General features: G+C 42.1%; 1 protein-coding gene across 1 annotated transcript; it reads left to right on the forward strand.

Moving 5' to 3' along the window:
- The first annotated feature begins 268 nt into the window (after positions 1–268).
- Positions 269–13,590, forward strand: LOC141126562 (chymotrypsin-like elastase family member 1). The gene is made up of 8 exons (XM_073612488.1): positions 269–308; positions 948–1,045; positions 2,730–2,830; positions 6,738–6,863; positions 8,493–8,629; positions 9,522–9,667; positions 12,666–12,815; positions 13,582–13,590. Exons 1-8 carry the CDS (start codon positions 269–271, stop codon positions 13,588–13,590), a joined length of 807 nt encoding a protein of 268 aa, XP_073468589.1.
- The last annotated feature ends 970 nt before the right edge of the window (positions 13,591–14,560 follow it).

The following is a 14,560-nucleotide window of genomic DNA, read 5'->3' on the forward strand; positions in this document are numbered from 1 at the left end:
TCTTGCTTTTAATTGATTTATCGAAATTGAGGGAGATTTCCAGTGATAGGCTATGAGCCAATGAATTGCTACACATATGGTGTGAATGTCTGTTTGCTAATCTTTTTATAAAAAGCTTAAATATATCTCTTGTCCTTGAGAAATCTTGGACAAACTTGCCACCTATCACCTGGAAATGTTCTCACTGGTTGTTAACTTCTCCCTGCTATAAAAGAGGAGGCATCTAAGGCTTGGTTGTACAAGAGATTGTCCCTGCAATTGCCTTACAATGCTCAGGCTTCTGGTACTTGCTGCCCTTGTCCTCTGCGGTAAGTGATATTTCCTACACATCGATACTTATTTGAAGTATATAATAGGAGAAATAATTAAATAAACTCAGGTATATTTTAGAGAAGAAGAAAGTACTGAATAATTGAAGCAAATATTTCCAATTTATTTTGCAAAGTTTCTCAACTCCTTTAGTAAATCAACTCAAAAGTATAGTATACCCATAATGGTCTATCTTTTTTTTTTAGATTTAAATTATATGCAAAGCCATTTTTTAATAGAGTAGGAAAGGGTTTGAGCCATTTAATTTTTTAGGGTGGGGGAGACCACTATCTCTATTTGTCCAGTGAATCACTGTCACCAGGACTCCAACTGGGGAAAAATCCAAAATTTTAGCTGTCAGCTGAACAGGAAGGTGGGAGATACACTGATACTGAAATGTTAACTAGAAGCAATTCATAATAATGTTTTTTTTCACTACAATTAAAATGGTCAAAGCAGAATGAATTTAAAGGTAAAGGCAATTTCTGCAGTTTTCTACTCTTTGCTGAATAACTGTGATCAGGCTTTTTATGCGTCAAATTCACTTTTGCAATGCAGTTTTCTTGTTTTTTATATAACAGTATTTTCACATAACGTATTCACGTACACACTTTTTGTCTTTTTTAATTCACTTAAAGGATACTGTCATGATGAAAACGTCCGCTATATTGAGGACAATGATAATAGCCGTGTGGTAGGAGGCACCAATGCAGCCAAGAATGCCTGGCCATGGCAGGTTAGTTACACACAAGCACAAGATCAGGTCATTGATTTGACCTTTGAAGCACAATTGTTCATAAAGGATCAGTACTGTATACATTGTAAAATGCTTTATGCATTGTTTTTAATATTGATGATTTCATGGAGGTGAAGCATTTCCAAAATAATTTACTAATTCTATGACCTGTTTTTGCCAACTTTCACAGAATTAGTCAAATTAAAAGGGAAGTTAAAGAACTTTGTCTAACCTAAGTGAAATGATATTCAGGATAAAGTTTGAATATTAGCTGCATATGGCTGCAATCAGAAAAAACACACAAATCACTTCTAATTAGAGCTCTATATGGTGCCTTGTATTCACTTTGTTCATGGTCTGCACAGTTCTGTTGGGTGGGACAGTAGACTCTTTTCACATAGTTCTGGCCTGTGCTTCCTGCCTTTCAGGCCTGGTTCACACCTATGCATTTTTTAGTGCATTTTCAGTTTTGCAGAAACACACTACAGTCCATTTAACATGGTTTCCTATGGATGTAGTTCACATCTGTGCATTTTGTGGAAAGGGCCAGGTACTTTTTTTCTGGTTTTTGGTTCCGTAGACTTCAATGGATCAAAAACATGTATTAGGCTGGATTCACACCTATGCAGTTTTAGTGCTTTTTGCATTTTGCAGATTTGCACTACAGTCCATTTAACATGGTTTCCTATAAAACACATTCTGTAGTGCAAATCTGCAAAATGCAAAAAGCACTAAAAATGCATAGGTGTGAATCCAGCCTTAAAAACGCAAAATGCACCTGGAATATGCAAACTGCAACCTGCATAGGTGTGAACAAGGCCTAAACCCTGTATGTGGTTTCAGCTGCGGAAGGGCATTTCTTGAACATATGAACACACTGAAGGTTTAAAGTCTTGATGGCACAGATTTAGGCCCGATTCACACCTATGCAGGTTGCAGTTTGCATATTGCAAGTGCAGGATCCATTGAAGTCTATGGAACCAAAAACAAAAAAAACATCCCTGGCGTCCCTGTGAAATACATCCATAGGAAACCATGTTAAATGGACAGTAGTGTGTTTCTATACTTTTGCACCTCCTCTTCTGACAGTCTGACAGTCCCCTGCTGACACTGTCCACTCCTTTCCTGAGTGCCTCTTTAGGAGGACAGGTGCCAAGGAGGCACCTGTGCATGCATGCTCCCAAGTCATAGATACACTCAGCACAATAAAGCCATGCCCCTGCTCCCCCCTCACAGAAATTTGACTGGGAGCAGCTGGAGTGCATGGCTCCCACTGCTTCCAGTGTATCCTGTGAAAGCAAGAAGTGAGAGGACAGCACTGGAGTGGTGACAGGAATCAGGTAAGTGTTTAGGGATGGGGGTGGGTTGGACAAGTAATGTAGATAATGCTTTAAGATAAAAAGAACTGACTTTAAAACCATGTTGAAAAACAAGTAAGCAAGACTACCAAAAAATTATATTCTATGCTATTATATGAATTCACAAATGGCAGCTAGCATGTACACAAATTGCATTTATAAACATGAAGCAATAAATAGATGTCAAAATATTATAGCTATTCAGATTGTCACCAGATTGAATCTGGTTAGAAAAGTAAAGATTATATCAGATTACTTGCTCTGGAAACATCCTTCATTGTTTTATCTTTCAGCAAAGTTACATTTCAGCTCTTTAATTCCTTCAGGTATCTCTGCAGTATCTCTCTGGCAGCAGCTGGTACCACACCTGTGGAGGTTCCCTAATCCGTGCTAATCGTGTCTTGACTGCTGCTCACTGCGTGGACAGGTATTATTACAGCAATGTACTTAGACAAATATATATATATATATATATATATATATATATATATATATATATATATATATATATATATATATATATATAGTATTCATAGGCATGTGCAGCTTATTGCATTAGGGTGTGCAACCCAAGGTTTTAACACACATACGTGTGTGTGTGTGTATATATATATATTTTGCACCCCAGCACCCCCATTATAATGTGTGCACTCCCTGAACCTATATATATAATATAATAAGTAATATATGTAAACCCCTGTAATAATCTCTGCAACCATCCCTGTACTCCTATTATAATGATGTATACGTATAGCAATGTATGTGGCCCCTCTCTAGCAATAAATACAAGTGTATAGGGCCACTCTACTGTGATGTATATGAACCCCTGTAATGCTCACTAACTCAGTGACAGCCCTGTGCAGTGACACCCCGCCAACTGCTCTCCATACAAGACGAGTTACAAGTCCTGGTCCCGCCCCTCCTCTGTCCATTCAGCCAGAGTGACAGTGACCCTGTCCCTCCTCTCCTTGCACAAGGTGAGTGACAGTCACTGTCCCCATCCCCATGCTCCCATTAGCTGTCCCCCCAGGATCAGGGAGAGAGAAGTGGACAGGCTGGAGATAGGGCCGAGAGCGGAGGGATTAGTGGGAGGGCTTTTGTGTGTGCCTGGCCTGCTGCTGCTGCTCCCCCCCCCCCAGAGGCCTATGATCAGACCTCCTCAACCACTCCTCTACACTGCTAACCTGCAGATTGAGCCCCGATGTTGGAGTGCTGTCCTTGGTCACCAGCCTGACCTTAAAATGCACAGGGTAATTAATGTTTGCCCAGGCACACCTGGCACACCCTTTGTGCACACCTATGGTTGTATTAAAGATTTATTTTAGAGTACCAAAGAGCAGATGTTCTTAACACATACATGTCTATCTTCCCAATTTTTTTAAAAAACATTTTTGTACTGGAAACCTAGATAACACCACCAATGCACACACACCTGTGCTGAGTGCACTCTCAGTTGCTTTTATAAACTTACCCATCTCTGGTGTTCTTTTGCAGAGCCAATAATAAAAAAAATCCTGGAGGGTCAGCCTTGGGGACCAAGGAAAAAAAAAATTAGGCAGCGCACTGCAGTGTTCCACAGCAAATTATGCACATGGCAAATTTGCGCTAACAATAGGAGGGGCACAAAACTTCAGTGGATATCACACAGAGCACAGGGGTTAGTGGTCCGATCTGCCCTACGGCCCCACAGCCATGCTCCAGTACTGGGCTTTCACTTTGCCTTTCACATTCCACACCCCTCTGTTCTCATTGGCTGGGAAGAAGCTGTGAGCCATTTCCCGAATGGAGAGGAGAACGGGGTGAGAACAGCCCAGGATGGGGAAGTGTCTGGCAACATGGAATGGTAACCAAGCTCAGCGAGTTAAGAGGAGGAGAGTGCCGTCCTGTAGCCCTGATACCACCTATGTCACTGGGGAGGTATGACACTGCCCATTGTCTCCTAGTCACCAGCTGGTATTCTCTGTACCCCCCCACCCGGAGATGTCTGCTTACCCCACTTCCCTGACAACTGGGGGAAAGACACACATCTCCAGTAAGTGACCTTCCCCCAACACCGGCCAACACTGACAGAGAAACCTTCAGAAATCGCTAAACCAAATCCCTTAACACCTCCTGAGGTGTTCCTGAGGGTCCACAGGCTCCATATTTTTTGTCACATGACTTTGCCCCCCTATGGCTAAGTTGTGCCCCCCCCAAAGCCCCCTGACCACCCTCTCCACCCTGGATGCTATGCCTGGCTGCTGAGCTCCTTTCCCATTATGGCACTCTATACTGCTCCTCCTCTGCAGGGCTGAAATCACGTTCCTTTACAACACAGCCAGTTAGCCACGATCTGCATAGGGTGTATCTGCCTACTGCAACTACACTACGGTTCCGACCAAAGAATTTCACAGGTCTGAACGGCAACATAAAAGCCAGATACACCCTGTGAAGGCTGACAGACTGTGTGGAAAGGAATGTGATTTCAGCTCTGTGTAGTGTGGGGGGGGAGGAGCTGTATACAGTGCTGGGATGGGAAAGGTGCTCTGCCAAGTGATCTGCCATGGGGTCTATGTCCTCTAATTCTTCAGCGGTGATTCCTGTCCTCTGATTCTCCAGCGGTGATTCCTGTGCTCTGATGTAAGGAGTAACTCTGGGAACCCAAAACTCTTAAGCCACTTTGAGTGTTTTGGTGTGCGGTGGGTGTATCTGCACGCACAGTGGAAATGGGGGGTGGGGGGGAACCTAGGTCAATTTTTGCATCAGGGTTCACAAGCTTCAAGCTAGGCCTCTGGATCAGGAGTGTGTATCTCAAAGACTGCAAGAGACAAGAGGGCCTAATGAACAGAAAGTAGGGGTCAGGCGTGTGTAACATATAGAGTACAGGGGTCTAAAGAGCATAATGCACAAAGTACAGGCGTAAGGACTGCGCACCACAAAGAGTAGAGAGGCCAGAAGTAAGTAATACACATAGCGCAGGGGTCAGGAGTAAAATCCACTTGCCAGACCAGGGCACTTCAGAGTAAGAGAAGTCTTCCCCTGGCTGGGTCATGTGAGTGGAGTCAGAGAGCTGCAGCCTCCTTTGCTCTGAACTGACAGGCTGCAGGAGTGGCTCCTGCTTTGGATGCCCAGTGCAGATGTCAGCACTAGCTTTGGCGCTGCACAAAAGCTCATGGGGGGGTTGTGCCCTTCCATCCCCCCTTATCTGCTCTCCTGATGTGTGCTGTAACCCCAGTGAATGTCCAAATACATTAGTACTAAGCTGAACAAAGTGCACTTTTAGCAGTAAAAGAGACACTGTCGCATGGCAGAGAGAGTGACACCACCACTCCCCATAGTGTCTGTTGATACTGTGGATTCTTGTGCTGGCTGCAATGGAGGAAGAAGAGGTGGGGGATCACTGGCAAGGAAGATAACAGTGGGAGGAGTGCCCCTTTATATAGACACTGTGGGGTTGATCTGCTAAAGGAAAATAGACTTTGTACTTTGCAAAGTAAAATTGCACTCTGCAAGTGCAGTTGCCCCAGAGCTTAGTAAATAAGCAGAAGCTCTGCTGACTTCCATCATCCAATCATGTGCAAAAATGCTGTTTTTTTTTTTTTCATTTTCCTTGCACGTGATTGCACGTGATTGGATACTCTTTGCAAGTTGAAGCTACCTCATTTACCAATCTCTGAAGCAACTGTGTTTGCAGAGTGCAACTGCACTTTGCAAAGTGCACAGTCTATTTGCCTTTAGTAAATCAAACCCTGTAACTTTAAGATGAATAGGGCAAGGTAACAGTGGGGGTTATTTACGAAAGGCAAATCCACTTTGCACTGCAAGTGCACTTGAAAGTGCACTTGGAAGTGCAGTCGCTCTAAATCTAAGGGATAGATCTGAATTAAGTGGAAGCTCTGCTGATTTTATCATCCAATCATGTGCAAGCTAAAATGCTGTTTTTTATTCTCCTTGCGTGCCCCCCTCGGATCTACAGCAACTTTACTTCCAAGTGCTTTCAAGTGCACTTGCAGTGCAAAGTGGATTTTCCTTTAGTAAATAACCCCCAGTGTCTTTTTAGATGTTGCCAAGCCTGCATACAAATAGTTTACCATACAACTTCTGTCTGGGGTAACTGTACTGGCAATCCATAGCTTCATCATCAACATATTCTTTTTGTGCGCTGTCTGCTCTAAAGCTGTCTGTCTGCTCTAAAGCTCTAAAGCTGCCTAACAGACATGAGATATACAGATCAGAGAGTGCAATAGATGTATGATATTCCTACAAGTACCAACTTTTATTTCCCTCTGAAATTTAGTATATACCTAATAGTAGAAACATCTCTCATTTTCTTTATTCTTTCTAATTTTCCCTAGAGTTGTCTCCTACCGTGTTGCCCTGGGAGACCACAACCTTAGCACTAATGAAGGTACTGAACAGTACATCTCTGTATCTACAATTAGAAAGCACGCCAGCTGGAACACCAACAACGTCGCTGCTGGGTAAAAAGCTAAAACATGGCGATAGATCTGTTATTGTTTACTCAATCATACTCAGTCATATAAATGCCCTTTTTACATAAAAGTGGCATTAAGTACAAAGTGAACATTAAAAAAATAGTAACTGTTCTGCTGAAGAGGTATATGTTAGAGCAGACTCTATGTCGTATTAATCCAATAAATGTACATTCACTCAATAGAAACCTTTAAGTGGTAGTATAACCCGAAATACCTTACATATGTTCCAATTTAGCCACAACTATTACAATTTTCAGAACTTTTAAGGTGCAGGACCTCATAAAAAAAGAAATGTCTTTGCAACTTAGTCATGTGAAAAAAATATAATAGACTTACTATATATTCTCTGGGATATCATATTGAATAGTTTCTGTTTTCTAACAATTACAAACCTGGTAAACTTCTCTGTGATCTCCAATTTTCTGCTAGTAAATAGGACTACTAGTGTTATATTAGCCATGCACGGCTCAATGTTCTCTTCTTCAGCCTGTGTGGAAAATCAGTTGATTCCCCCATACATGCTAAACAGAAAACATGGAGGAATTTCCACTGATGCAAACTGTATTGAGCAGCCATGACACCTGCAGTTGCCTGATTACCTGAATCTGATAGGATACAGTCACTGCTCGGCCAATAGTGTTCACTTGGCTCAGTTGATTTTTAAATCAACATTTGTCCCACCATAGAGTTTTTGCACTGTTGTAATCATATGCAATTGAGGTATTTGGATATCATATTAAATAACAAGGTTCTACAAAAGCTCCAGAAGAAGCCACGTTTGTGGTGAAACATGTAGAGGCAATCACACTTTTGTTCCTTGACCATTGGCTTGTTATGGCCTAAATTTTACAAATTGTTTTATAATATCTATGTAATAAAACTTTCTATTTTTTGCAAATTTTGCTTTTGATGGATTTATCTGCACCATCAAACTCCAATTCTGTGCTCTTTGGGTATACTTTGTTCTGGAACCTGTATGTTTGTACAAACCTAATAAGGTTTTTCTATAAAAAACAAAAAACAAAAACATTTGTCCCACCAGGTGGTGCTTGTAGAGCCACCCATGGATCAAATCTCTTCAGGCTGAATCAGCCAAAATTTGAGTTGGTTATGATCCGCCTTATCCTACAGAAGAATCTCGCTTTGAAATGCTTTGGAGTTTATTTTGAAACCATAGAATGATTCATAACATATCTCAAAAAAAGTTCACAGTCTAGCGTTTATATCACAGTTAAACAGGCACACAAAACTAGGGAAAATTTTGGTGGAAACAAATTGACCTGCAAGTATATTTTTTGACTGTAGAGAGAAAAGAGCACCCGGGGAAAATCCAAGCAAACATCAGTAAAACCAGCAAACAAATTCAATGCATTTTCCCTGATGGAATATCATCCCCAAACCACAGCTCTGCAAGGCCACAGTGCTAACGGCTTAGCCACTGTGTACATATTAGGTTTACCCCTGCCATAGAACCAACATGTCAATGCCCTTAGTATTTTGTCTTGCCTCTTTTCATGGACAGTAGATTGTGCAAATGTGATTATGTTTTGTCTGTTTTATGATATAACAATTTAAAGCATCATGTCAATGTTTGCTACTTTGTATAATTTAAAGTTATGATATCGCTGTCCTGTGGCTGGCCTCCAGCGCTACTCTGAACACCTCTGTGAAAACAGCTTCTCTGCCAAGTGATGGCTACATCCTGGCACACAACTACAACTGCATTGTCACCGGCTGGGGAAGAACCAGCAGTAAGTATTGATTCCATCATAGGGAAGCTTAGTGACATAGTTCTGTTAATATAGCGAGGAGAGGGTTAACAACTGTGGTGTGCAGACACATTTGCAGAAAAGAAATAGTGTAAAAGTGTTTTTAAGATAGATATGCTATATGATTGTAGCTTTACTCAGAACATATCCCCTCTGCTGATTGGAAGTAGTGCTACAGAAATATCAAGTAAGTCCCTGGCAAGTTCTATAATGTGAGCCTGTTTTACATTTTTTTAAAAATGCATGAGTCATAATACATTTGTTGTTAATTAATTCAAAACCTGGCTATCAGTGATTACAGGCATTAAGCTACTGTACTGTATAATCATGACTCAGACTGTGCACTTTGCAGATGCACTCTGCAAGTGCAGTTGCTCCAAAGATAGTAAATGAGCAGAAGCTCTGCTAACTTCCATCATCCAATCACGTGCAAGCAAAAATGCTGTTTTTTTTTTTGTTTGTTTTTTTTTAACCTTGCACATGATTGGTGTTCTTTGCAAAGTGAAGCCTTACCTCATTTACTAAGCTCTGGAGCAACCTCACTTGAAAAGTGTAACTGCACTTTGCAAAGTACATAGTCTATTTGCCTTTAGTAAATTAACCCCGTTGACTCTTCTGTGGAAGTATAGAGAGAATCAACTAGTTACCAGGCACATTTCAATATTTTTTGACTCACCTACATTTATGCATGCAGATTTGAACAATCTGTAGGGAATCTTACAATTTAGAATTCAAAATTGTCTGAATTACTGAATTGCATAATCCCCACAGATTAGACAAAATCTGTGAATCACTTGTTCTTCTGGTTTACCAATTACTGGACCTAAGTTTTTTCTTTGCATTGGCTGTAATGTAAACCTTTATTTGTCTGCAGCTGGTGGTTCCTTGGCCACCATCCTCCAGCAGGCCACTCTGCCCACCGTTGCCTACGCCACCTGCTCCCTGAGCTCCTGGTGGGGCAGCACTGTTAAGACCTCTATGATCTGTTCTGGTGGTGATGGAGTCAAGTCATCTTGCAATGTAAGTTTTTTTGTTTTGTTTTTATAACGTTTTTATACTACGTTTGTATATAACAGGAAAACAAATCCCCAGTTTAAATATTGTTATTAACAGGGCCGGTGCTAGACTATTTTGCACCCTAGGCAAGACCAGTTACTTGCGCCCCCCCCCCCCCAAAATAAAAAATGTATTAAAACTTCTACCATTTTAAAAACTGTAGAAAATTTTTAAAACATCTAAATATGAAACTGCTAAATTTCTTTTGATTTGCTAAAATTTATGCCATAAGATGTCAAAAAGAGATAGCCCAATTCAGAAAAAAAAGAAAGAAAACAGCCAAATCCAGCAAAGAAACATCTACGTACATCAAAGAGACAGCAAAATCCAGCAAAGAGACACCCTCATATAAAAAAGAGACAGCCAAATCCAGCAGAGACAGCACTATCTAGCAAAGAGACATCCAAATCCAGTAGTGTGACAGGTGGGGGACCAGTGTGGGGGGCCAGTGTGACAAGAGGTGGGGGCCAGGGTGGCAGGTGGAGAAGAGTGTGACAGGTGGTGTGGGGGCAGTGGGATGGGTAGTGGGGGGCAGTGAGATAAGTGGTGGTGGGGGGGGGGCAGTGGGACAGGTGGTGGTGGGGGGGCCAGTGGGACAGGTGGTGGGCCAGTGGGACAGTGTGACAGGTGGTGGTGGGGGGCCAGTGGGACAGGTGGGGGGGCCAGTGTGACAGGTGGTGGGGGGGCAGTGTGACAGGTGGTGGTGGGGGGGCAGTGTGACAGGTGATGGTGGGGGGCCAGTGTGACAGGTGGGGGGACCAGTGGGACAGGTGGGGGGCAGTGGGACAGGTGGTGGGAGGCCAGTGGGACAGGTGGTGGGGCGCCAGTGGGACAGGTGGTGATGGTGGGGGGCCAGTGTGACAGTTGTTGGTGGTGGGGGGGCAGTGTGACAGGTGGTGGTGGTGGGGGGGCCAGTGTGACAGGTGGTGGTGGGGGGCCAGTGTGACAGGTGGTGGGGCGCCAGTGTGACAGGTGGTGGTGGGGGGCCAGTGGGACAGGTGGGGGGCAAGTGTGACAGGTGGTGGGGGGCCAGTGGGATGTGTGGTGTTGGGGGGGCCAGTGTGATAGGTGGTGGGGGGCCAGTGAGACAGGTGGTGGTGGGGGGGCCAGTGGGACAGGTACCAGAACTTTACTCACTGTGTTGGCTGTTAGTGCCAGCTTCTCAGGGCTGCCCTTAAAAGCAAGAAGGAGAGAACTGAGGCAGGCACATTGCATTGAAATCCTATGTCAGCAATAATCCAATAAACAGCCCCTCAGAGCAGCCAATCATGGAATTGTGTGCTTGTTGTGCCACACCCAATCAATAGCAGGGGTGGGCGTTCCATGTGGTGGCGGGCGTGGCCAATGGCTACCTGTGTGTTGTGCTGTCCGAGGGCTCAAGTGAGCGCCGAGTAGAGGCAGGAGGACAGCATACATGTGGTCACCTGTCATGTGTTCCCGCCCCGGGGCGGGACAGCCTCCCCTCGTTATTGGGAAGAGATTCCCACACTTCCCTTGCTCCTTTCAATAAATATTGACACACGGCCCGGTAAGTAAAGGCAGACTGGGGGCGGAGCAGAGCGCCCACGAAGATGCTGATCTCTGTGTGTGACTGTGTGTATGTGAGTGGAGCTGAGGCGGCCAGCCGTGGTAGTGTGCTCTCACCGTGCGCACCCTCCGCATGCTGGACTACAGAGAACAAGGCACTGACAACCTCCTGGCGGAAAGTAGGGAAATCAGCGGTCGTGGCAATGCGCCCTAGGCGGCTGCCTAGTCCGCCTAGTGGTAGCGCCGGCCCTGGTTATTAATGATCATTATCAGAAATAATATTATTTCTACAATTCTTTACCTATAAAGTGGAAATATACAAATATCCATGCCACTTTACAATCTGTGAGACCACAATAAATGTATTTATACATACAATGATAGACAAGGAGAGAGCAGCTAGGACCTCTACTTTCAGGGTTTAGCAATCTTCCATTCACACCTATGCAGTTTTAGTGTTTTTTGCATTTTGCAGATTTGCACTACAGATTGTGTTCCATAGGAAACCATGTTAAATGGACTGTAGTGCAAATCTGCAAAAATGCAAAAAGCACTAAAACTGCATAGGTGTGAATCCAGCCTTAGGCTGGATTCACACCTATGCATGTTGCTTTTGAGCGTTTTTGGAGGTTTTTTTTTCATGCTTGCCGCGTTTTTGAGCCGCGTTTTTGCCGCGTTTTTGCCGCGATTTGCGTTTTGCGTTTTTTTTTTTTTTTTTTTCATTTTTTTTTACAGTCTTACAAAAAAAAAAAATAAAAAAAAAAAAAAAAAAAACCGGCAAAAACGCACCAAAAACGCACCAAAAACGCACCAAAAACGCATCAAAAACGCTGCAAAAAAGGTGCACTTGCGTTTTTGATGCTTGTCCATTGAAAACCATTACATGCAAAACGCTGCATTTTGCATGAGAAAAAGTCCCCGACCCTTTCCAAAAACGCGGAGATACAAAAAAGCATTGATGTGAACATGTTCCATAGGAACCCATGTTAAAAAATTCCCGTGCATTTCTGCAAAATGCAAAATGCATCAAAAAACGCGCTAGTGTGAATGGGGCCTTAGAGCAGAAACACATCATGAGACTTACTGATAAAGTTCACTACATTTCTTCAATATATGGAATTTTATCAATATATTTATCACAATTATATTGCTACATCATTTCTAAAGTCATAATTACTGAATGTTCTACTCCAACTAAAGTGTGCATGCAGCAATTTCATTATCTGAACTTGATTTAGATGCTCCTATAAATACGAGTCACTTTCAGATCTTGAAAAAACATTTAGCCCCCTTTGTACAGTATATTGTCAGCCTATTGTCAGCCTACTATATATTGTCAAATTATGAAGATACATAACACCATGCCTTCTTAAATTGTGAAGCAAGTGATTGTAGTGATTTCAGTAATATTTTTCTTATTTTCTTACAATTTCAGGGTGATTCTGGTGGACCCCTGAACTGTTCCATCAATGGTGTGTACCAAGTCCATGGTATTGTCAGCTTTGGATCCTCTCTTGGATGCAACTATTTCCAGAAACCCTCCGTGTTCACCAGAGTGTCTGCCTACATCTCCTGGATCAACAGCGTAAGTAATCAGTATGACCTTCTCAGATAGAATACACAGGCCTTTTACTTTACTTTGCACAGCTCGGCAAAAACAAATTCAAGTGTTATCACATGGAAATAAGTCAATAAACTTGTAGCGTATCCAGTAAAAATGACACTCTTTTGCTTCCATCTGTCTCTGCCTAAGGCCTGGTTCACACCTATGCAGGTTGCAGTTTGCATATTCCAGGTGCATTTTGCATTTTTCAATACACATTTTTTATCCATTAAAGTCTATGGAACCTAAAACCAGAAAAAAAGTCCCTGGCCCTTTCCATAAAATGCACAGATGTGAACTACATCCATAATAAACCATGTTAAATGGACTGTAGTGTGTTTCTGCAAAACGGAAAACACACTAAAAAATGCATAGGTGTGAACCAGGCCTAAAGTAAACTAATCTGATCTGCCCTGTGATTAAGGGCTGGGTCACACAGGTGTTTTTATGCCAATAATTTCAATAAGGGTTACCGTGTAGAAATTCCTCACCAGTTGATCGTTGCATTTCACAAAGGAATCACCCTGACCCTGTTATGCATACAGCATTGAGTTGAACAAACTGGCATGAAATCACTAGAAAGAGCTTTCACATGCTACTGATTTTCCTGGTTCATTCATTCATTTAGATCTAAATGGCTATATACTTGAGTATATTCAGTATGCTAATAATTACACTATATTTACAGTAATTCAATGAATTGACTAACAAACATATAATCCTTTTTTTTTTTTTTTACTTCTTTTAGAACATCTAATCAAAGAACCCTTTCTAAAGCATTTTTGAAGAGAAAACAAGCTTGTTGCATTTCATCTATGATGTTTAAATCAGATCAACTTGATAATAAAGAGTTGAACACCAGCACATTTTGAGTATATTGTTTTACTTTCAATATACCGGTATACATAAAACACATCATATTATATTGGCAAAATTGAGAGGAAGCCAATCAACTGATCAGTATGTTTTTGGGATTAAACTTATGCAAACATAGACAGAACATACAAAACTTCATGCAAACTGTGTCCTAAGTGCAAACCCAGGACAGCAGGGCAAGTGCAATAGCTGCCCCCCCTTCCCCATGCTGCTCAACACATGCAGTAAACTGTGACTCTTTTGATCATATACGGTATATTCCATCCATTGATAACCTTTTAAAAAGTGCACCATGTTAGAGCACAATATATTTTTTTCTGTAAATCTCCTCAAGGTGGGACTATTTGTTTTTAAAGTGTACTTTAAAAAAATGCAACCATTTCCTAATGATAAAGGTACTGGTGGGTTTTAAAAGAGGTTCTCCAGGAAAGAGTTTACCCGATTAATGGATTCCTCGGCAATGATGCCCCATACCAAACATTAAATAACAGAACTATGACAGCACGGTTATCCAATTAACAGTGCTTTTCACAGTCTTATGTAGACAAGCCGTGCCTGCACATACGTCTGCCCTCTAAAGTCTATGGCCAGGTTTACAGGTGGATACTGATAAATCTTTCTCTACATAGGGAAAGTAATAATAACCATATAGATATTTCAACAGTGTATTTATGTTTGCCTGGGGTTGCACTTTATTTCTAGAAATAAGTCAAAGGGAGTTATTATTCAGAGGACCCCTTCATTTTATTAGAAGTCCACCTCTAATTTCCTTGATATAGTAGCTTCAACAATTTTCCTTCCCAGTGAAGCAATGCCAACTGTTTTTAGAAGCAATGCAATAAGCTACTCTT

Source organism: Aquarana catesbeiana, linkage group LG02, assembly GCF_042186555.1.
Source record: "Aquarana catesbeiana isolate 2022-GZ linkage group LG02, ASM4218655v1, whole genome shotgun sequence".
In the NCBI taxonomy this organism is placed as follows: Eukaryota; Metazoa; Chordata; class Amphibia; order Anura; family Ranidae; genus Aquarana; species Aquarana catesbeiana.